The 22,273-nt window shown below is 37.3% G+C and overlaps 1 protein-coding gene across 7 annotated transcripts in view; it reads right to left on the bottom strand.

Annotated features, from left to right (window-relative positions):
• CCDC91 (coiled-coil domain containing 91) overlaps window positions 1-22,273 on the bottom strand; it is a 150,511-nt gene that overhangs the window by 67,061 nt on the left and 61,177 nt on the right. For all 7 annotated transcript variants that reach the window (XM_074901206.1, XM_074901211.1, XM_074901204.1 and 4 more), the window contains one exon: window positions 11,385-11,462. In XM_074901206.1, coding sequence (XP_074757307.1) covers window positions 11,385-11,462 — 78 coding nt within the window. The remainder of the gene's footprint in view (window positions 1-11,384; window positions 11,463-22,273) is intronic.

Raw genomic sequence — 22,273 nt, 5'->3', positions numbered from 1 at the left:
TTCCAAGGCCCAAATCTTTTCAAGTCGCTTAAAAGAAGATGAAGTGTGTCACATAATAACCTGAACTAGCAATAACTTCTTACTATAAAAATAAGATTTCCTCTTTCAAGAGGAATCTGAAGATTCTCAGAACCTTATGGTTATAAGATATGCTTCCAATCAAAACAGAACGTTGAGCTCTAATTTATTGTAAAGTGTAGAATGTTTTTATTCTTATCAGAAAATTTTTTTGCTCAGGACTGATCATAATTGTCAGCATTGGCAGATAAGGCCGTTGGATAAAACAGAAAGTCTACTCTTCTGAAGTATGAACGGCGAAATGTCACAGAGAACTGGCATGGCTAGATGAAGGTATCTTGCTCTTTTAATTTAGTCTTTCATTATTATTCATTTATTGTTGAAATCATGTCCTGTATTTAAGAAATTATCAGAAATAAGACTATTTTTAAAATAAAATAAAAGCTAAACTTGACCATTTCCTTTAATTCTAATGTAAGGTGCAGTTGTTGCCTAGGGCACTGCTATGTTCATTGCATATATCCTACATCTGCCCGGCTCCAGCTGACTATAAAACGTAAATATGAACATAAAGATGGTATAAAACGATGTCTTTCCGAGACTAAAAAAAGAAAACAGAAAACATGGAGTTAAAAAAATGGGTAATTTCCTTCTTTGACTGATCACAACCACCATTTAAGGTTACTTGATGAAGTAAATACAGCAGAGGTACACGATATCCATCCAAAGCTTTTGCAGATTTCAAGATCGCTCATTAAAAATGCTAATTTACTATAACTAATTTACTAAACTGAAACATACATTCAGCTACTTAATGATAGACATCTCTAACTCTTATACTTAAGTACTTCTTTCAGTACAATGACACTAAAAGTCTTTTGACTAATTGCTAACCTGAGCAATCAGTGCTGAAAACACTGCTTTCTTCCTTAATTAATTACACAATTATCCTGGGGGGTTGATGTTCCATAAATCTGTGGCCACTGACCTAATATCAAGCTGGCATTCCTGAAGCAGACTCCTTTTAATAGCTCTTTGAAACATTTTAAGTAGGATTACGGCAGAATGTAGCCTATGGCATCTGTTGCATGAAGTCAAAGGGTAGGATTTCAATATGGGTGCTCTTGGTAATTAATTTTTCCTTCTATGTATTGTGTAATGAACTTCCTTGACTCAGGATGGCAAGGGCCATCTCGTACCAACAGCCAGTTTCAGGACTGTGATGGCAAAAGGTGTCGATGTAGATCTGTTTCTACACTCCTATCACGTTTGTTGCCTCAGTCTACGCTTGCTATGGTCATAAAGGAAGTGGTGAGTTCAGATTTTCAGATTGCTTTACATTTATCAAATAATGCTTAAGCTTTTTGCTTTTTTGGGGGGGTTTTCCCCTCCCCTCTCCTTCCTCAGGACAACACAATTCACAAGCCCTAACTACATCTGCCTTTAACCAAAAGCGAGGTTGCCTTTTAGTCTTTACTAGAGCCAAATAAGCAGTTATTTTTTTCAGGCAGTTACTAGATCTTCTTTTGCTATTTGTAATTTCCTCAGCTTCCAAAAATCTTCTGCCTCCCACCCCTTACATAAGTCGTTGCATCAGGGAACAGTTAAAGAACTGTGTTACCTTTGATAAACCATTATTTAAAGCGGTTTGCTTAAAATTCAAATACAAAGCCATGCAGAAATATAAGACTGAACTGCAGCCACTACAGTGACTGTATAACCATACTTCATACGTACTCAACAGTGTGATTATTTGAACTGATGCCCTTCCACTAATCAGACAGGCTTATGTATGAAATAATCACAGCATATTTAGGTATAAAAAAAAGTAAGAATAGTAACATTTTTCCTTTGACTCTTGAAAAGAAAATGAAAAATATTACCACAGCTCCAAGTAATCAGGTAACATACATACACGGTCCTTTAACATTTCCTCCTTCCCCGTATCTTGTATTACACTTCCACCATTACTGAACTGGGACAAAAAACATTAACTGAGAAAACCAATTAACATCTACACTGACATTGTTTTACTAGATTTGGTTTGGTTATAAGTAATTTTCAACTTGGCATAATCTTCTGAGCTAATCAAAGCTAAAATTCAGTCAAGTTTTAAGCGTCAGACTTTAATCTATAGCTGGTTTGTCTTGTAGATCAGAAAAAGAAAACAACAGTAGGAAGTAGCACTGCGAAAATTATTAGGGGAAGAAAAGGGTGCCAAATTAACACATCTATATTTAATTCCTCTGAAACCAGCATTACTTTCAAAAACTACCCTGACTTGAGGTATCTACTGGGTTTGATGTGGTCAAAATCTTGGGACAAGAATAAAATGTCTCAGATTTTAACAATTAATCTAGCTTGGTATTCTCAGTTTCAGTACTGGAAAGATGACTCACAGAAGTGACAAGAAACTATCAGAGTCAGATATGGAGTAGCAAACCTTTAGGTCCCTTTCCAAAAATCTATCAGGTATCAGATAGATTACAATCCAATGTACAGTTGTATTTTCTTCCATTCAAAAAAAAAAAAAAAAAAAAAAAGAGAGAAAGAAATCCTTCCATGCTCCTCTCATTTTATCAGACTAAAACTAGTGGAATTTAACCAAAAAGAAAAATTAGGAGTCTGCACTCTACCCCAGTCCTGATTTTCCTTTCCCAGAGAATCACTAGTGATAAAGCCAAATTTTCCAAGTCCTAAAATATCAAAGATTCGCTGATTATCGTTCTTATTCTAATATCTGTATCTCTGGATTCTTGGTAGAAAAGCAGCCTTTATGGTGTAAGGAACAACAAAATAATAGCAGAATTGTAGAATGTGCTAGAACCTTGTAGATCCTTTGGAGGGGGGACAGAACATGTTCTGCTGTCTGTACACACTAAATGGTTTAGTTGTATGATAAGGTAGTTTAAATTCTGTAATTCATTTGGGAGAAGTTCTATCTTCTACTTGCTATTTTGTCACTTGGAAATAATCCGCATTTCCAATGCACATTATAATTCATCACCAAATTGTTTTATGTTTTCTGTTCCTTGTTTCTGGCCATATATACATCAACAGCTTGGGGGAGGTTTTCAAAGAACAAATTCACATCGTTAATGGGAAACCTAAGGAGTAACATGCACGCTCACATTTAACAGTAACTATATACAGTGTGGCTGCTCCAAATAACAGGACTTGTAGGATGACAATGACAGCCAAGCAAGTGTTCTGAAGCTCAAACTATCAGAAAAGTTCCAAACCATTCAAGAAATCCTGCTTCTTCCCTCCTTTCTCATGTCTCTCCTAACCCCCCAAAAAAAACTATCACAGAATTGATCCCACTTTTCCTCCACTAACGAAAAACACCTTGTGGCTTCTGACAAAACAAAAGAAAATAAAACCCCCTTAAGAACAAGTACTCTAATGAGTCTTCATACCTATTTTAGTTTTATGTGTGATGGGTTATAAAAATCACAGAAACCATTATTTTGTCAAACCATTATCAAAACCTTCGCACATTTAAGTGACAGTACAAAACATTTTTAAATTAGTTTGCAGAAAGATTAAAAATGAATCCATTTTAACCTTATAAACTGGAATTTTACAAAAAAAAAAAAAAAAGTAGTAAATTAGTCCAAACCCCCAATTGAGCTCAGACAAAGACCAAACCTTAAAGTTTCACATATTAGAACAATTTTATAAGACCTTGAGTTGAAACTAGATCCAAACATTCTAACAAGAACTTTATCCATAATCGCCTTGGGGCGCCCTTAAGGGAATACACATCTTAATTACTTTATTACATACTCCAGCAATGGTCAGGCAATTAAGCAGGCCTGGAATGTAATTGATTCACACTACATGTATGGTGGGAACACTACAGAACTGCATCACTGCGTAAAGACTAGACACTGAAAAACTGTACTGTACCCAATCTGAGAAGAAAAGTTTAAAGATTAGGAAATAGAAACGATCACCAAATTTTATCCAGTATTTCTACAGGTTGTGTTACGTGTAGGGTACTAGATGCTTTCTAAAATTTGTCCTCATCCTTGGAAAGGCAAAAGTGCGGTGATTATGGTTTTGCCAAAACCATAGCGCAGACACTCCAGCCCATTTTTAATACGTACCTATTTTCCCAGCCCTAGTGCATGCTGTCTTCATTCTACTGGCAAAAGAAATCACAGCAGCTTGCCCAGAACAGCATTTATTGTATGGCAAAAAGATAGAATTTATGAGAATCCGTCTTGAATTATATACTCAAAATATAGGCTGTTACCTCCAAATTCATCCCAAATTCCCTAACAGTAACAAACTGCCAAATCTTTTTCGGTCAACTCCCTCTTTTTCTAGGAGAAAAAAGAAAAAAAAAAAAAGGCAAGAAGAAAAACAGAGCAGAGTTTAATATCCCCTCTCATCTCTTTTGAAAAACAGTTTGAAAGCAATTTCAATCTATGCAAAAAACAGACTTCCCAGATGTGTAGCGTTCTTTGAAAATGTTAGATCAACTTACATGAAACATCAGCAGGAAATCAGTATGCATCCTGATGCTGCATTACTTTCTGTAATGTTACTTAAAATCACTGCATCAAACCCCTTAGTCAATCCAAAAGAAAACCCTCTCTGGTTTCTCTCCCCTGCTCGAGCACCATTAACTTGCATAAGTAACTAAATACAAGACAGTACAACAAACATCATCTTAAAAAATTTCTGAGTCAGGATGGCCAAAACAAGTCACCTTTCAAAATAATCTAGTGAAAAGTAAAATTATCATACATACAAACTATATTAAATAGCAGCATTAATTCCAGCAATAGTACATAAGAATTTCTATGTTTCACAGCATTAGACAACGATTCATCTCATTCAGCATTCTGTCTTCACCATTAATTAATTTCTATGAGTTTATTTAAGAGCAAAATATAATTAACCAATTGATGAACAATAAGGCAGAGCAGAGGACACAATCAAAATTCTTTCCCGTAGAGAAGATATATTAACTTCATAAAACGTACTATTTGACTGGTGGTGTTACAACTCAGTTATTAGCTAGTACACATGCTATATAAACTATTTTAAAGATTTTTGAAAATGTCTTTTTCAACAGAATCCAACATCCACTTCAGCCCAAGATACTACATAATTTCACACTCAGTCTACTTTCAAGTGAGCTTCCCTTTAAGTGAAAATGAAACGTGTCTAGTTAGGTGCTATGGAATAAAGGAGGTTTTCTGTACATGTGAAAATTGACCAAAATGAAAGCAGCTAAACTCCTGCTTAGGTCAGAGTCAACCTTCAATTTATAATGAAGTAGAGTCTAAATAAAACAAAAAGTTGAGTTGAATTTCCTGAACTGTTTTCACTCATAATCATAGCGTATACCAAAGCTTTAAACAGAACTCGTGCTGTGAAATTTTAGATATCAAGTCAAAAAGAATTTCCTGTGGAAAATTCTTCTCAAGTTATTCTTTACAAAAGGTCAACACATTTTGATGTGCATGAGGGTATGAAGAAGCCTCATGGTTTCACTAACCACTGTCCTGTTTACAGTGCAAATTGAATTTTAGTCATGTGTTTCAAAGACTTAATGTGAAAACCATTTGAATCAAACACAACAATAAGGCAACATGGTTTTTGTAAAGTGGTATAACAAACAACTTCAGTTTCATTTTCAGCTCCTTTTGGTATACCAGTAATGAGCAACAACTTACAGTTTGAATACCATGCTCGCTTTATCTAGAGATCTCAGTTTTACTGGCATGTCAGTGCAAATGATTTATTTTCCACAAAACACTGGTCGCCCAGACTCCTGCCAGAAATAAACTGCAGACTCACTCTAAGCTTTCAATTATTATAATATTTAACACCGTACTTATTGTTCGAAGCCTGAACCACATACAAAAAGTCATCCTTATGAAAAAGGAAGGGAGATATCTTATAATTTTTATGATAGCTGTTAAAATATCAAGATGCCTTAATCAACAGTAAAATATTTTTGATAGCCAGATCTTCAGAAGATTGAGACTTGATTGTACCTTGGTTTTATCAGAATTCTGTAGAAAGATTTTTACAGTAGCATCTCTGTTGTACATGAGTACTCCTATAGTGTAGAAATGACAAGGAATCTCTCCTCTCCTAGCCAGCTCTTCATCACAAAACCCAATATTATATAATATTCAAGGCCCACTTCAGTTCTACTGCAACTTACACATCGACGAGTAAGGAAGTTGGGAAGTGAAATACAAGCCCTTGCAACAACTTTTGAATTTATCCTTTTATTCATGTGTCAGGCCTTTCTGAGCCAGTATGTCATCTTGGAAACTTAATAAAGTAAGTTGGTATTTTAAAGAGCTGAGAACTGGCCACACTTCAGAAGTCTTCACTCCTTACTAGGGATAAACTCTGTCTAAAAAAAAAAAGATATTCTCATTCTAGATTAACTTCTTTTGTCATGAAATCTTTAAAATTTTTCTTTCAGAGGTCTATTATCGACACAAATATTTTTGAAAGACAATCTTATGGTCCCCACATATCCCATACTTTGCAAATCTGTCTTTTCTTACATTCTAGAAAGCTGAAAAACCCAACCACCTAACACTGAAAACTGATAGACAAAACTCTCACTGTAGGAAGGGCTGGAAAGGACTTTGCATCTTGAAGTTAATTTCCATAAAAGGAAAACACACATCTGACTCAGGCAAGCTGTCGGTTAGAAGACTAATAATTGCATAAAATACTCTAAGTAAATAAATACCATCAAATAAATACACCTGCCTCATATTCATTAAAGCTTACATTAGAGGATATCTTATATGGTGAGAAATATAAACAAAGCAGATTAAAAATCTTAACTCATCTATTTACAGAACTATGACAATTTCAGAACAAAAGCTTGATTAAACAAGCAGAGGGAAAATCCTTATGTTGCTTGTGGTAAATATCTTAGAATGAGACATGATCCCACAAGCATCATTTCCAAGACTTACATTTACTTTTCTTTACCGTAGTTAATTACCAGGGATAAAAGTTTAAAAAAATAATGACATGAATGACAGAAATTAAACAAAATTAGGTAAACACAAGAAGGGGAAACTTGGCCTACATAGAACACTAAGTTCATTTTTAATTTGTTTGCCCATGTTTTTTAATACAAATTTTGTGACTGTGTTTTAGGTGGTTTATTTGTTGAAAGGAAGGTAAGAATGTGAGATGCTTAACAATGACCAAGGTTTCTGAGGGTTTGTGCTATAAAGTGTCTAATGGTCTCTTTTAGTGAATTTGCCAGCACATCTTGGCACGCTAATATTCCAAAGACAACTGCAGTAATTCTAAGGGATTTGGTATATTCAGATCCTTGAAATTAGATCATTTGGTATTTGACTTCTTGTTTAAGCTCCATTTTCAGTGCTGTTGCCATATTAAAAAGGACCAGGCAACTTCTCTTTTCCTTTGGATGCCAAAAGAAAGGCACTTTCACAAATCTACCAGCAGGAAGGTTTATTTATGCCTGGAATACAGAAAAGGCAAGCAGTCAATTCTTTTCCATTGTTGTTCAACCCAGAGTTTCAATACCTAATTTAGAGGATTTGGGACTTGAGGGATTCGGGCAATTATTTTCTGGGGCTAATCACGAATGGTTCATACTTTTACTTTGCTATCCTTAAATAACCAGTGCTGGGTGTTACATTCACTCATGCTACAACTCTGCTTGGAGTGGCATTACAAAATTACAGTCGGCTGGCATCAGAGAATTAGTCATAATTCCAACAGTCATGACTGCAACAACTTAATTTGGTCCACAAGACAGCACTTCATTGGAATAATCTGCATCAGTTTGTTTTAAAAACCCAAGGAATGCAAAATAGGGCTGTGTTCATCATAAGAAAGATTTTTCTCCTTTCTATGCCTTTAAAACAGTTCTGAAGACTTGAGTAGCTGGATTTCCACACTCAAGGTAATTTGCAGATTAATTAGATAGTACTGACAAAATCTACTGAAAATGGAAAGCACTTCTGCATATAAGTGGTATGTATTAGTGTAACAGTTTTAAAACATAAAGAAGACATATTTCAGCACAAAATTAAGCATGGCTAATCATAAGTGAATTAAGAGTCAATGCATTCCACAATTCTGTATTTCATTAAAAGGATTAATCAGATTTACTTTACAGGCTTAAAAAAATGTTATATGTAGGACTTCTTACTTTGTTATCCGACTACTAACTGCCAACATGTCTGATAAATTTAGTAAAGTCCTAAATAAATGTGTAGTTAAAAAGTCCTCAAAATGTAAAAATATTACTTTTATAACTACAGACCCTCATTTGACTCAAGAAAAAAAAATAATTTTAATTCTGTTCCATATTGAAATATTAACCATGAATTAACATTTTTAAAGACCATGAGATTATTTTCTCAAACGAAACTACAGAACAGTTTTTCCCTTCACTCAATTCTCTGATGATTCACTGTTATTCCTCTCAAGTACACGGTAAAGGGTTACTAAAAAGGTATTTAAGCTATAAATAAACAACCCAAAAAAGTTTGAGTGTTTAAAAACCTAACAAACTTGATTTTTCTGGTTACCCTTAAGAATAACTCACTGCATGTTTGCAGACAAGGTTGGTTGTAGTGTTTTACTCGGATGCTGGCGTATCTGATGTTATTTCTCCACAGAATACTGTGATCTCATTGACCAAAATATGGCAACTAACCACATGAGGCAACAGGAGACTTGAATATAAACAGTCTATGAGAAAGAATACGCTAAATATAAATATTGCTTAGAATTACACTATTCGATTAAATCCCTAATCTTTTTTTGCCAAATCATAGATACTGATAAATGTGAGTCTTCTTTTCCAGATGGCACATCAGATCTTCCCAGCTGCTGTTGACTGGTAAAATAGTTTTCAAAGCTCAATATGGCACATGAGTATATTCCTTTATGCAACTATACACAAAGAGATTATTCCTTAAAAGGGGCAATATCATCCATGAAAAAGTCCCCTTAGCTCACACAAAGGCATTAAAATAGTGAAAAATTATATCTAGACAACATACAGAACTTTCATTCAATACTATAAAATTATTGCATTTCATAATTTGTTTATATTTTCAAAAATAAAAAGGAGGAAACATAAGTACAGCAATTACAAACAGCTTACTAAGGTTTTCAAAATAGAAGTTCACACAAAAACAGCCAGATATTTTATACACATCTAGCACAAAAAAGAAATGAAAAATGCTGATACGCAATATGTTCAGGGGGACAGTCCGAAGAAAATTCCCATTTGAGAGCTTCCACTGCAGAGTGTTCCCCAAAAAGTAAGGGAAAACACACAAAATAATTCTTCTCCAGAAGTGAAATCATGGAGGTATGGAGAAATGGGACGTTACCAGTGGCCATACTTAACTTCTCTCAGGAATGGAAACTTTTGAAACTTTTTTCTGGATAGGTTCCCTTTAGATGAAATAATTGTTTCAGTATTATAATCAATAAATGCACTGATTGAGACAGACACATTTCTACAGGTCGTCCGATTCCAGTATTAATTAGAACACTACCAACAGTTATTAGCAGAATTATTTAAAAACCTTTCTTATTATCAGGTCTTGCAAACACGTATGATGACTAGAATTACTTTACACTTTTCTGCAGCCTACAACGTGGGCTACCTTCAATCAGAGGGTACTAGAAGCATCATCATGTCCCCTACAGAGTGGTACTCTCACAGATGTGGAACTTGGTAAGCCTACCTTATATGTGAGGATGAAGTCTACAAGCCCCATAGAAACTAATTTGAAAAAAAAAAAAAAAAAAGTTTTGCATAACATCAAGATGTCAAATTTTGCAGCAGACTTGGAATCTGGCACAGACAGCTCTCTTGGAGTTGCAGATCTGACACCACCAGAAACGTGCATTGCAAGTGAGTTTGGGGTATTTGCTGAAAACCAACCAACCTGCCTGTCTTCCCTGACAAAGTATTGCAGGTTGCTGGTGGACCAGTAGATCCCAGACTGAAGCTTTCAGCTTATTACCTGAATCACAAGACTCAACTTCAATCCTACCCCCTTTTTATCCTACCAGTTCCATACCAACCCCAACTAATGTTAGGGAATTTTTATCATACCCCTTGGGGCAAATTAAACATGCTTGCTCTTAAACATTAAAAGATGTAATGAGCAATGGATTGGACAGTCCTACCTCCATAAGCAGCTCTACGAGGAGTCTGCAGAGATGCAACAGGGGACAATTCCTTATATACTCTTGCATCAGCACCAGCCATGTGAGCATCAGCATGGGGCACCTTAGCCCAGTGTTCAGTTGAACCCTCAGCGGCAGCGCTGGTTACCCAAAGTGGCCCCTGAGCACTCACATTCCGGGATGGATTGCTCCAAGACAGTGCTGGGGACATTTCTTATCTGATTCCCAAGGGACACTTCACTCCCTGACATGGAGTCCTTCTGTCTGGGGCATTCCTGCTTCCAGCAAGTTTTAACCATTGTGCAGTTGGGCCTCCTTGCCCTCCATGCCAGATCATTCTTTGGTCACAAATTACCATTGTTGAGCAGTTACAATTTGAATTTCCCCTTCACTAATAACATTGACAGATTTGTGTCCCCAGCTCACAGTTGCCTACCAGGTCTTATGTCTCCTTTCTCATTCTCAAAAACACTCGTCTTCTCCATTTCCCATTATCAATTTTTTTCCCTGTCAGATCCTCTTTACCTCTTTAAGTCTAGTTATAATAGAATTCTTAGCTTTACCTACTCCTTCTCATTCAGTTCTTGTCCTTCTGTGCATTTCTTACTAGAAAGTTTCCATAACAGCACAAAAGACACAGGATTTATTGTCCATGGTAACACCCAGTTCCTTCATTTTACCAGATGAGAGGAAATAGGAACAACGTGAGAGAAGAATTAGAGATTCAGACTATTTCATCCTTAACTCCTTCTCTTAGTCCTGTACAGATAAAAACCTGCTGAATTCTCTGTGAGACTGTCTTCCTGCAAGTGCAGTTTGTTGAGACTGAGAAGGTCCAAAATGTGGATATGTGATAAATAATCAAACCCAAAGTTTACCACAACTGACTGATTTTTTTTTTTTTTTTTTCTTTTTTGTTCTGGTTTTAAGTTTCATTACTGAAAATGGCTAACCTACTTTATGTGAAGTTTCCCAAAGTGCAGAGTGAGAAAACATGTCATGCAAAATTTCACGGCAAACAGTCTAAATTGAAAACAACAGAAAATACAGTCTTAAAGTGAAAGAGATTGAGCAACCAGAAAAAGCAGTACTAAAGAAGACTGCCCGTAGTGCATACTTATTATATACTATTACAATAATATTATTTGGAAATTGTGTTGTCTTGGCAACTCATTTACCTTGAATTCTTCAACAATAATACTCAAGGCTTCATGTCCAGCTTTTCTCATGTCTTCTAACTCCTGCTTATGCTTCTCCTGTATAAAAACATTGAAACATTACATGCAACGTAGACACCTGACATTACAATTTTAATCAGGAGAGCAAATTTTCCTCATCTTTGGTATCCTTCATGAAGAAATGAACGCATCTTGGCTCTTTAGATATCATGTATATGCTCAATTCAAGTTGGTTCTAACATTAAACTTATTTTTATGTCTGAATTCTAGTTTATTAGTCCCCAGATAATTCTAAATGGTTCTCCAAATATTTTTTTTAAATTTTCTTTGATTTTTTCTGGTTTCTTGGTATACCTGTGAATGGCAGGAATTCCAACCCACTCTCTTTGAAAATGTAGTTTATTGCCTATATTAATAAAAATTTGAAATGGACTAGTACCATATTCATCATCCTTAGAAGACCACACCCTTCTCCTACTAATTACATAGCTCTCTATTTTTTTTTTTTTTTTTTACTCTTAAGGTTCCCAGGAAAATGTTCTTGCATAAGACATCCTGAATATGTTTTTCAAATAAAGCTCTCCTGTTTACTTTTTATTTAATTCACATGTAAGAAGAACATGGACAGGAACATTCTAATATTTTTGCCTTTACATGAAAACGCTTGCCTGTGGTTTGCTGTCTGGGTCTCCAATGTGAACACCATTAGATTCTCATCAGCATTTCATGCTTAACAGTAAGCAGCACCACTGTTTTCAAATCACCAATTGGTAAGAAGATAAAAAAACTTTCCCTCCTCCTTCCTTCTTTGCTTCAAGGATCAAACTAGCTAGTACAGCACATCACTGGTGCTTTACATCAGCTTGGAAAACTGATGCAGAAAGCAGAAAGACATTCATTGGGGCAAACCATACACACCTCACATTACATGTTTATTGCTTTTTGGATGGAATTCAAGTTGAAATTAATTGATACAATTTCTACATTTTCTAAGATCTCTTTGTTTGAAATAAGCAAAACCTAGTGTCTAACAAACCATGCACAACTTTATTATGAAAGATCATATAACACCATTAAAAAAAAAAATCAATTAATCTGTCTGTAACTCTATATTTGATTAGAGGTTTCTGCTCTGTCATTCAGTTCCTTTCTCCTGCAAGGGCCACCTTAGCAAAAAGTCTGAAATTATAGCTATGCAAAGTTCTTATCATTGCCTCAATTATAATAAGACATTCAGATTCTCTTGAATACAAGAGAACAGCTAATCTGAAGCAGAATTGAAGACGGAACTATTTTGACGAGTAAATAAACTACTACATCAGATAACAATGCACATCTGGGTACATCAGTTTAGTCACATTGTGATGCACCACAAACTAGTTAAACTCAGATGTTACATATAGAAAAAAAGAAGTGATGAGCTGGAAATATTTTTACAGTACGAAACTATAGAATTGGTATAAGGAGGAAAAATGTGGTCCAGTGCTTAGCTCCAAAACTTCACAAATCATTATCAAATACGTCCCTTTAAAAAGTGAACATGGGGGGAAAAAAAATTAAGAAAAATGTAATTACTATAGTAGCATATCCTGGATTCACAAACGTGAAAAGAGAATAATATAGGAAGAGGGAGTTAATGGTCATTAAGTATTCTAGCTGAAAAAAACCCAAACCAACAAAATCAAAACTGAAGAAAAAGCATTCCATGTTGAAAAGAACCCTTTAATTGAGAAGAGCAAATGAAAACAGTAAGATTTCCAACTGAGACCCATTCAAGGTAATTCTGTGACGGAACAATAAGACATAGTGGATCGAGTGTGTTGACCAAGGAAGTAACATATTTCATTCTGAAAAAAGTACAGCACCTCTCAGTAGCATTAACAGGCAAATCAAGCCACATAGCAAAAAAATGCAGTTTGTCCTCTTATAATCCATGCTAAAGTTTTTCAGAATCAGTGACTTGTTCAAAGTCATGTACTAAATGCAAACTGATAACACAAGTTGAAGCATCAACACCAAGGTATAACTATCAACATGAAGATTCCATCCAACACTTTTTACAGGACTTACTTTCTTAAGATATTTCCTAGAGTAAAGATTCATTAGTAAAGAACTAATAGTAAGGCATCAGTTTTGCTTGGGTCAGGTCTAGCAATCAATTTCTCCACCAGAGGTAGAAGAGAGAATGAAAGGCCATTATTACAAGCACACAGACAAAACGCTGAAGGTCACCTTGCAATGCTCCCCCCAAATAAGGGCTTCATCCAGCCTGATGAACACTACATTGCCTTTTTTCTGTGTCTATTGGCAAGATTTTTCAGCTAAGACAGCAGGCCTATAAGTTTAGTTCTTTTAATTCGTAAAGGTGCATTTCAATTGTTTTGAGGATAGGTGGCCTTTTCTTCCGAAAGTCTGTAAAATATTGTTTCAGAATCTTATAGATACATCACTCAAAAGAATGTGTGCTTGGTCCTTTTAATATCCAATAAGAAAAAGACCCAAAGTCACCTTAAGTAACACATTTTGGTAGTGTATGCTTTGATTTACTGTTTAACAATGAAGATACATAAAAGTTCCTGAGTTTCATGATTTGGCTATGAACACAACAGAAACATTCCAAGAACAGCAGCGTACTGATTTGATGAACAATGGTCATGTCAGTCCTTCACAAATCCTCAATAAAATGTGTACTTTCCACAGGAAAATGAGTTCAATGAATTGACATAACTACTCTTCGAACTACTACTCTGCTTGTAAGAAAGAAAAGGGAAGTTCTGTGAAAAGTTCTGAATGGTGTAGACCCGAAATTGAAATGTAATATTCAGATTTCCTATCAAACGGGTAAGAATTTTTGTGCTTCCCGGCTCTTGTAGAATTCTCCTGCAAGGTTTGTATGACTTTGGAGAGGTTTTTAAAGAATGTTGTTGTTCCCTTCTTTTTTAAATGAATGCTTTTAAGAAAGGAATCAAACATGAGTTGAGAAGTTTGAAATTTAAGTAAAATAATCTTCAGAGGACTTTCACTCCTTCTCTTTGTGCCTTGTGATGGACAGAAGCTCACAACAGAACAAGGACAGTAATTAAACATAAATTTGGAAGACAGAGGGGTTTATTTTATTTTGTGATCAAAATCCTGACAATCATTCCAGAGAGCATGAGGCATTCTTTATGGATATAGTATGAAAGCGACAGGCAACTCATTGCTCAATGGTTACCAGTGTCTGTATTTTTTCCATTTTGTGATTCTCATATGAGGAAACATGTCATCGTGAATAAGGCATGCATAAGAACACATGCTTTAATGCTAGCAAGTGTATGTGCCTTCAGAAATACATCCAATAAAACTTCAATGATAAGGACGAGAAGAGGATCGAACCTCGAAAGTTTTCCTACAATCTAAAATCCAAGTGACTCCAGATTCTCTTTTCTTTTGTTAGGCCCCTGTGAATCAAATCACCGTAGAGGCAGATGGATCCAAATGCCTGGTGAGCTTCCAAGAGGTGCAGTTCCCAAGGATGCTGTGGGGCAGAGAAGCCTTCTGAAGTGGCTGTGACGACAAGAAAGGTGACTGCTTGTCACTGCCTGCCAACTGCATTAGCATTTCTTTTAGATCTTTTTACTGAATTGCTTCCTAAATTATTTCAGTCTAAGTGAACCATTGTTAGCATAAACAGTTTAAACAAGGGTCATTATCAACATCCAGCATTTTGACAGAAATGCAGAGCATGTCTTTGCACATACTGGGAAGTGTAAGGGTAACACCTCTCAACAGAGTACTACGTAAGATCCACAATAAGAGGATTTGTGATGGGGGAAGAAAAGAGAGTAAAGACATCAGACTTATTTTATTTCATTATTGTTAATATCCTTAAATTGATCTATTTTTCTGCTAACTTTTTAAGGGGCAGACTGTCTTGAAGTGTTGGGGAAAAATGTCACTCACAGACACTGCACAGGTTCCCTACAAACCCTCCACTCTGGCATGCCTGCACGTCAGATATACTGTAACAGCAACAAATGAAAGCTTACACAAGGGAAGAAAAAGGTACTTGCTGCCTCACTTTCTTGTCATCTAATTCAAAGCAACCACAATTCTTTTCAGTATAAAAAGTAGATGCTTAGAAAAATTATTTTGTGTCAGTGCTCCCAACACGTATCACAAACAGCATCCAAAAAATGAGACTTGATACGGCAAATTAGGGCCACCAAACACAGTCACCTGAAAAGGAAGCAACTGGCGACGTATCAAAGTATCTTTTGATAATAATCAGTCCACAACAGTAAACACCATTTCTTCTGTTTTCTATAAGGCTGTGGCATCTTCAGAATTAGCTGCAAATCCAAGCCAACATCTTAGGAAGTGATGTACTCTCTTCCCTCCTAATTTCTGTACTGATGCAAAAAAGGCAAACTGTAGTTCCCTGCTAGCAACCAAATTAGAAGACATATTTCAAATCCACTTTACAGAGTTTTGATGTATACAATTACATCATTAAGACTTTTCATATTAGACTCAATTCTTCCAATCATCAAGATTTTCCTCACCACAAAGATTATCATCTCTCTTTTTCTTTCAAAGCATAATTAAAAAAAAAAAGAAGTAAAATTTAGTATCATAATGATTCTATTAAGAAACTAGTAACTTCTCATCTGAAGACATACTTTTCCTCCAATTTACCCAAATATAGAGAAAAATAATATTACTGAACACAATGGTACTAAATCACTGAAAATTGGAGTTAAATATGATGAGAAGCAATCCATAATGGCTAATTAATATACACACTAGAGTGTGCTATTGTATATAAAATACAGATTGGTCACTGTTTCTGTTGATGTGAAACAAGAATCTGAGCTTTCCAGAACTAAGACACAAGTGTGCCTCCAGGTCTACAGCAAAGTAAGTAATTTCACGTGGATAATATCACCAACACATCCTAGTGAACGATATAGCTGAGAAGCTAAAGACAAACATTTTTATAGGAAGGGAAGAAAGATGTCAGATTTCCCTGTATAACCACAAGAGAACATGCAGCATGCACAACCTTAAGCTCACCACAAGAACCAAGGACACGCTAACGCTTATTTTATCCAAGTAAATATCATTGCTACCTGGAATATATAACAACAGACTACTTTGAAGTGAATAATGAAGTGAGGGAGCGAGCAAATTTTCCTGAACAACTTCCTAATATAGTGGTGAGGACATTTCCTGCTGAGTTAGAACTGAGCTGAGCCACAGCTGAGTGAGTGTGAATGGAACAGTCTGCTGGGAGACCTTCTGACTGATTAAATGTGAAAAACTATGTAAAGGAAACACTGTGGAAGAGCCTGAACATGCCCAAAACTGAAGCATAATTATAATTCCCATATCACATGTAACTGAATTCTTCAAGCATTTGCAGTAAATAAGATGGATCTCTACCCTGTCACATTTAAGACCTTAATATTGTGTCAAGAACAACTACAGTTTCTATCTGCTCATTTATTCTACAGGATGCAAATACAGACACTATCCACTGAGGGGGTCATTAAACAAGAAAAACAAGAGCTAACGCACATGCAGAACGATCTGTTAATACGTGCTAAGTGTTCTTAGTATTAATATACATTTTTGCTAGCAAAACTGTATGATATGGTAAAGAGCACAATACATTTGAGTCATGAAACCTCCTCTGATTGCCTTCACGTTTCTAAAACATTATATAGATAGTAACTCCTCTGGGATAGAGCTACAACTACAACTACAGCACCCAACAAAGAGGAAGTCAGGGAAAAAAAAAAAAAAAAAAAAAAAAAGGAGGCCTGCATGGGTGAACAAGTTGGTCCTGGACAAGCCCAAACACAAAAAGGAAGCCTACAGAGGGTGGAAGCAAGGATGGATAGCCTGGGAGGAATACAGAGAAATTGTTTGAGCAGCCAGGGATCAGGTTAGGAAGGTCAAAGGGCTGACAGATTTACATCTGGCCAGGGATGTCAAGGGCAAGAAGAAAAGCTTCTATAGGTACACTGGTGATAAAAGGTAGACTAGGGAAAATGTGGGCCCTCTCCAGAAGGAAATAGGAGATCTGGCCCATACAAATCTCATGGAGTTCAACAAGGCCAAGTGCAAGGTCCTGCACATGGGTTTGGGGCATTCAAAGCACAAATCCAGGCTGGGTGATGAGTGAATTGAGAGCAGCCTTACGGAGAATGGCTTGGGATTAGTGGTGGATGGAAAACTGACTATGAGCCAGCAATGTGTGTGTTTGCAGCCCAGAAAGCCAACTGTGTCCTGGGCTGCATCAGGAGAAGTGTGGCCAGTAGATCAAAGGAAAGGATTCTCCCTCTCTACTCCACTCTCACGAGACTGCCCCTGCAGTGCTGGGTCCAGCTCTGGGGGCACAACATAAGACATAGATCTGTTGAGTGGGTCCAGAGGAGACCACAAAGATGCTTGGGGGGATGGAACACCTCCCTTGAGGACAGGCTGAGAGAGTTGTGGTTGTTCAGCCTGGAGAAGAGAAGGTTTGGGGAGACCTTAGAGCGGCCTCCCAGTACTTAAAGGGGCTACAGGAAAGCTGGGGAGGGGCTCTTGATCAGGGAGAGTAGGGATAGGACAAGGGGCAATGGTTTTAAACTGAAAGGGTGTAGATTTAGATTAGATATAAATAAGAAGTTCTTCCCTATAAGGGTGGTGAGACCCTGGCACAGGTTGCCCAGAGCAGCTGTGGCTGCCCCCTCCCTGGAAGGGTTCAAGGCCAGGTTGGACGGGGCTTGGGGCAACCTGGGCTAGTGGAAGGTGTCTCTGCCCACGGCAGGGGGGTGGGAACTAGATGAGCTTTAAGGTCCCTTCCAACCCAAACCATTCTGTGAGTCTGTGAACTGTGCCAGGGCATCTTATGGCACTGAGACTTTCTTACTTCCCCACAGTATCTAAATGATGGAACCTAATAGCAAGAGAAAACAAAGAAGAAAGAGCAAATAGAGAAGAATCCCAGGGAAGCTGACAAAAAAGAACACTTCCATTAAACAACACTGTAAGCGTGAAAGGAATTCTTATCTTCATTAGGACATTCTCATGTCTTTTATCTCAAAAGCATCAGTCTTCAGATTAAATTCCACCATTGTTCATAAAGAACAAAATATTAACTTTGAAAGGGTTGCCAGCTGTCATCAATAGCTACTGATACTGAAGGCAGTATAATACCCAACACAATTTCATATATTACATATATTTAAAAATATATTAGTATATACGTATTACTGTACTATAGTATACCATCCCTGCCAATCTCAATCATTCTGAGAACCACAATCATATTTACCAAGCTCTAATCTACTCGCTACTTGTTTTTCCTCAAAACTTTTCCACAGAAAATACTAAAAAGAACTTGCTATTGTAATACAAAGCAAACAACAGTGGGGTGCTGCAGATTTATAGACCTGTCACAGGTGAACTCTTCCAAAGGACCCATTGCCTACAGTTCACTACAGCATATATGCTGTTTTCCAATATTTATTCTGGATCCAATCTTTTACTCCTTGTTTCAAACATATGAAACTTCAAACCTCACAGTGAATAGTAATCAAAATCATCATTTATATTGATAAAACCGTAATTGAACTAAAGATATCTTGTGCTGAAAATGGCTAACATTTTCATCTGCAGCTTTATTAACCTTTGAGAAGTCATCAACCTATGTTTTAGAAATATAACTAATTTAAATAATGCATATTGAATTTTCATAACGATGTTCGTAGCACATTCCTAGAGGACAGCTTTAGTCTTTTCATGTATGTTTAAAACCCAAGGTGACTTCAAAGAAACTTGACAATCAGTCCAACAGCTTCAAAAGCATGCAGGCATGCTTAAGGCACTTTAAGCGTGAATTAAAACTTAAGATAAAATTCTAAAAGACATAAAGTAACAACTCATGGCATCACTGTATGTAAAGACTCTAAGATTAACATATCTTTGAACTTTTTCCAATGCAGTGAAAGAATAAATTGTTTTCCTCCTTCCTTGTTTTTGCAGTATAAAGTATAATGTAATCAATCCTACTTATGACAAAATCAACAGAAAAAGAAGTTACATCTTTATATTTGAATCTCCTTTTCATTTTCAGAATCTGAACTATTTTCTCTGTCTCTTGATAAAAGCTCAGGAAGCAAACCTCTTCTTCTAATCTTAACTCCTTTTCCGGTTTGTAAATACATTTTGGAACACTAAAAATACTCCAAAGCAGACATACTATCTGAAAACCAGCTGATCAACAGCTATTTTCCCATCAAAGTACAAGCAAAGCAGCTCCAACACAAAGTGGTTGCCATATTTATTCAGGACTACAAATGCTTTTTCATTTGTTTCCTGAAGACAACGGATGACTGGCAGGATATGCAAGTTGAACAAAATGACAGAACTTGCAGGACAACCAGAGACACAAATAATCATCTTTTCATCAAGTTGTGGTATTTATTCCATTAGAAAGGTGACAAGAATTTAGATTAGAAGACAAAATGAACAACAGTTTGGGAAACTGAGCATCAGGGATAATACAAATAGAAATAAAACGGGTACCGAGGAAATGACATCAAAGCCTTATACAGACTGGCTCAGCTGAAGAACTGCAAAACAAGCTTCTTTTGACCTTTTTGTTCAAAAGAAAAGAGGTTTATGAAATAAAAACGAACAGTTAGAGCATATTGCCCAACCCAGAATGTAAACTGCATCTGCAATTTACTCCAACATTGCATCCAGAGAACTGCTGTCAAATTGTTAAACTTCTAGATTAATCACAGAATCATAGAATAACAGGTTGGAGAGGACCTCAAGGATCATCTGGTCTAACCTTTCTTGGCAAAAGCACCGTCTAGACAAGATGGCCTAGTGCCCTGTCCAGCTGAATCATAGAAGCGTCCAGCACTGGGGAATCCACCACTTCCCTGGGGAGACTATTCCAGTGGCTGATTGTTCTCATTGTGAAAAATTTTCCTCTTGTGTCCAGCTGGAATCTTCCCAGGAGTAACCTGTACCCATTACTTCTCACCTTTTCTGTGTGACTCATTGTAAAAAGGGAGTCTCCATCTTCTCTGTAGCCACCCTTTAAATACTGGAACACGGTGATAAAGTCTCCCTTGAGCCTTCTCAATGTTGAGCAAACCCATTTCTCTCAGCCTCTGCTCCCATGGCAGGCTGCCCAGCCCCTCAATCATCTTTGTGGCCCTTCTCTGGGCCCTCTCCAGCCTGTCCACTTTTTTTTTTTATATATAGCGGGGACCAAAACTGAACACAGTATTGCAGGTGTGGCCTGACAAGCATTGAGTAGAGTGGCACAATGACTTATTTGTCCCTGCTGGTGGTGCCTTGGTGATGCAACCCAGCAACCCACTGGCTTTCTTTGCCACTGCAGCACAACTGGTTTCTCATATTGAGCTTGTTCACCAGGTCCCCCAGGTCTCTTTCCACAGAGCTGCTCCCCAGCCAGGTAGATCCCAGCCTGTGCTGCACTCCTGGATTATGTTTTCCCAGGTGCAAGACCTTACACTTGCCCTCGCTAGCCCACTCTTCCAGCCTATCCAGGTCTTCCTGCAGGTGTTTCTCCCCTTTCTCACTTAGTTTGGTATAATCAGCAAACTTTATCAGGGTACACTTGATCCCATCATCCATTTATGAAGATATTAAAGAGCGTTGGACCCAATATCAATCCCCGGGAGACCCCACTTATGACAGGTTGCTGGTTTGAAAAAGAATTATTTCCCACTCCCCTCTGGGTGCAGCATGTCAGCCAGATCCCTACGCACCACACACATCACTTGACCAGACCGTAAGGCATCAGTTTCTCTAGGAGAAGGCTGTGAGGAACTGTACCAAAAGCTGTGGAGAAATCCAGGTAGGCAATGTCCACCGCTCGTCCCACATCAACCGAGCAGGTTATTCTGTCATAGAAGGAGATCAGGCTTGTCAATCACAATTTACCCTTGGTAAACCTGTGCTGGCTTTTCCCAATCACATGCTTCATTTCCCTTGTGATAGCCCCCAAGAGGATTTGTTCCATAACTTTCCCAGGGATTTAAGACAGACTGGTAGACCTGTAATTGCCTGGATTCTCCTTTAAGCCCTGCTTGTAGACAGGGGAGGCACTACCCTTCCACCAGTCTTCTGGGACATTCCCCAACCTCCATGACTCCTCAAAGATTATGGAGAGTGGTGTCACGATGTCAGTCAGCTCCCTTAACACCCCCAGGTGGATGATGTCAGGCCCAATTGGTCTGTAGGGGTCAAGCTCCTGTAATAGTTCACATACCAACTCTTCCTTCACTGATGGTGGGTCGTGTGTTTGCACTGACCTGGATTTTTGTTACCAAGGCCTGGGACCCAAGAACAATGGTAAAATAGAGATGAAGAAAGTGTTGAAAACCTCTGCCTTTTTAGTGTTGTTGGTGACTAATTCACTGCTCCTGTTTAACAGCAGGTCAGTACTGTCCTTCTGCTTCTGCTTGTTGTTTAAGTACCTGAGGAACCCTTTCTTGTAGTTTTTGACATCTCTGTTCAATTTCAACTCAAGCTGAGCTTTTGCTTTTCTATCTGCATCTCTGCACACTCTAGCAATGCCCTTGTAGTTCCCAGGGGTATTCATCTGCTTTTCCACCTCTGGTACACTTCTCTCTTGGTTTTGAGCAGACTCAGAAGCTCACAGTTAAGCCAGTAGGGTCTCTTGTTCTGCCTTCTTCCATTACCTTTGGAGTGGATAAACTGGTTTTGTGCATCCAGGAGAGCGTTCTTGAATATCTCCCAGCACTTGCTAGCTCCTTTATTCTCCATGGAAGGTTCTCATAGAAACCCTCCCAACTGAGCTCTGAGAGAGCTCTAAAACCTGAAAATCTTGTCTTAGTATTAACCTTCAGTGT

The sequence above is a fragment of the Athene noctua genome, chromosome 3, assembly GCF_965140245.1.
Source record: "Athene noctua chromosome 3, bAthNoc1.hap1.1, whole genome shotgun sequence".
In the NCBI taxonomy this organism is placed as follows: domain Eukaryota; kingdom Metazoa; phylum Chordata; class Aves; order Strigiformes; family Strigidae; genus Athene; species Athene noctua.
The sequence above is the reverse complement of the archived record's forward strand: the minus strand, read 5'-3'. Positions and strand labels throughout refer to the sequence as shown.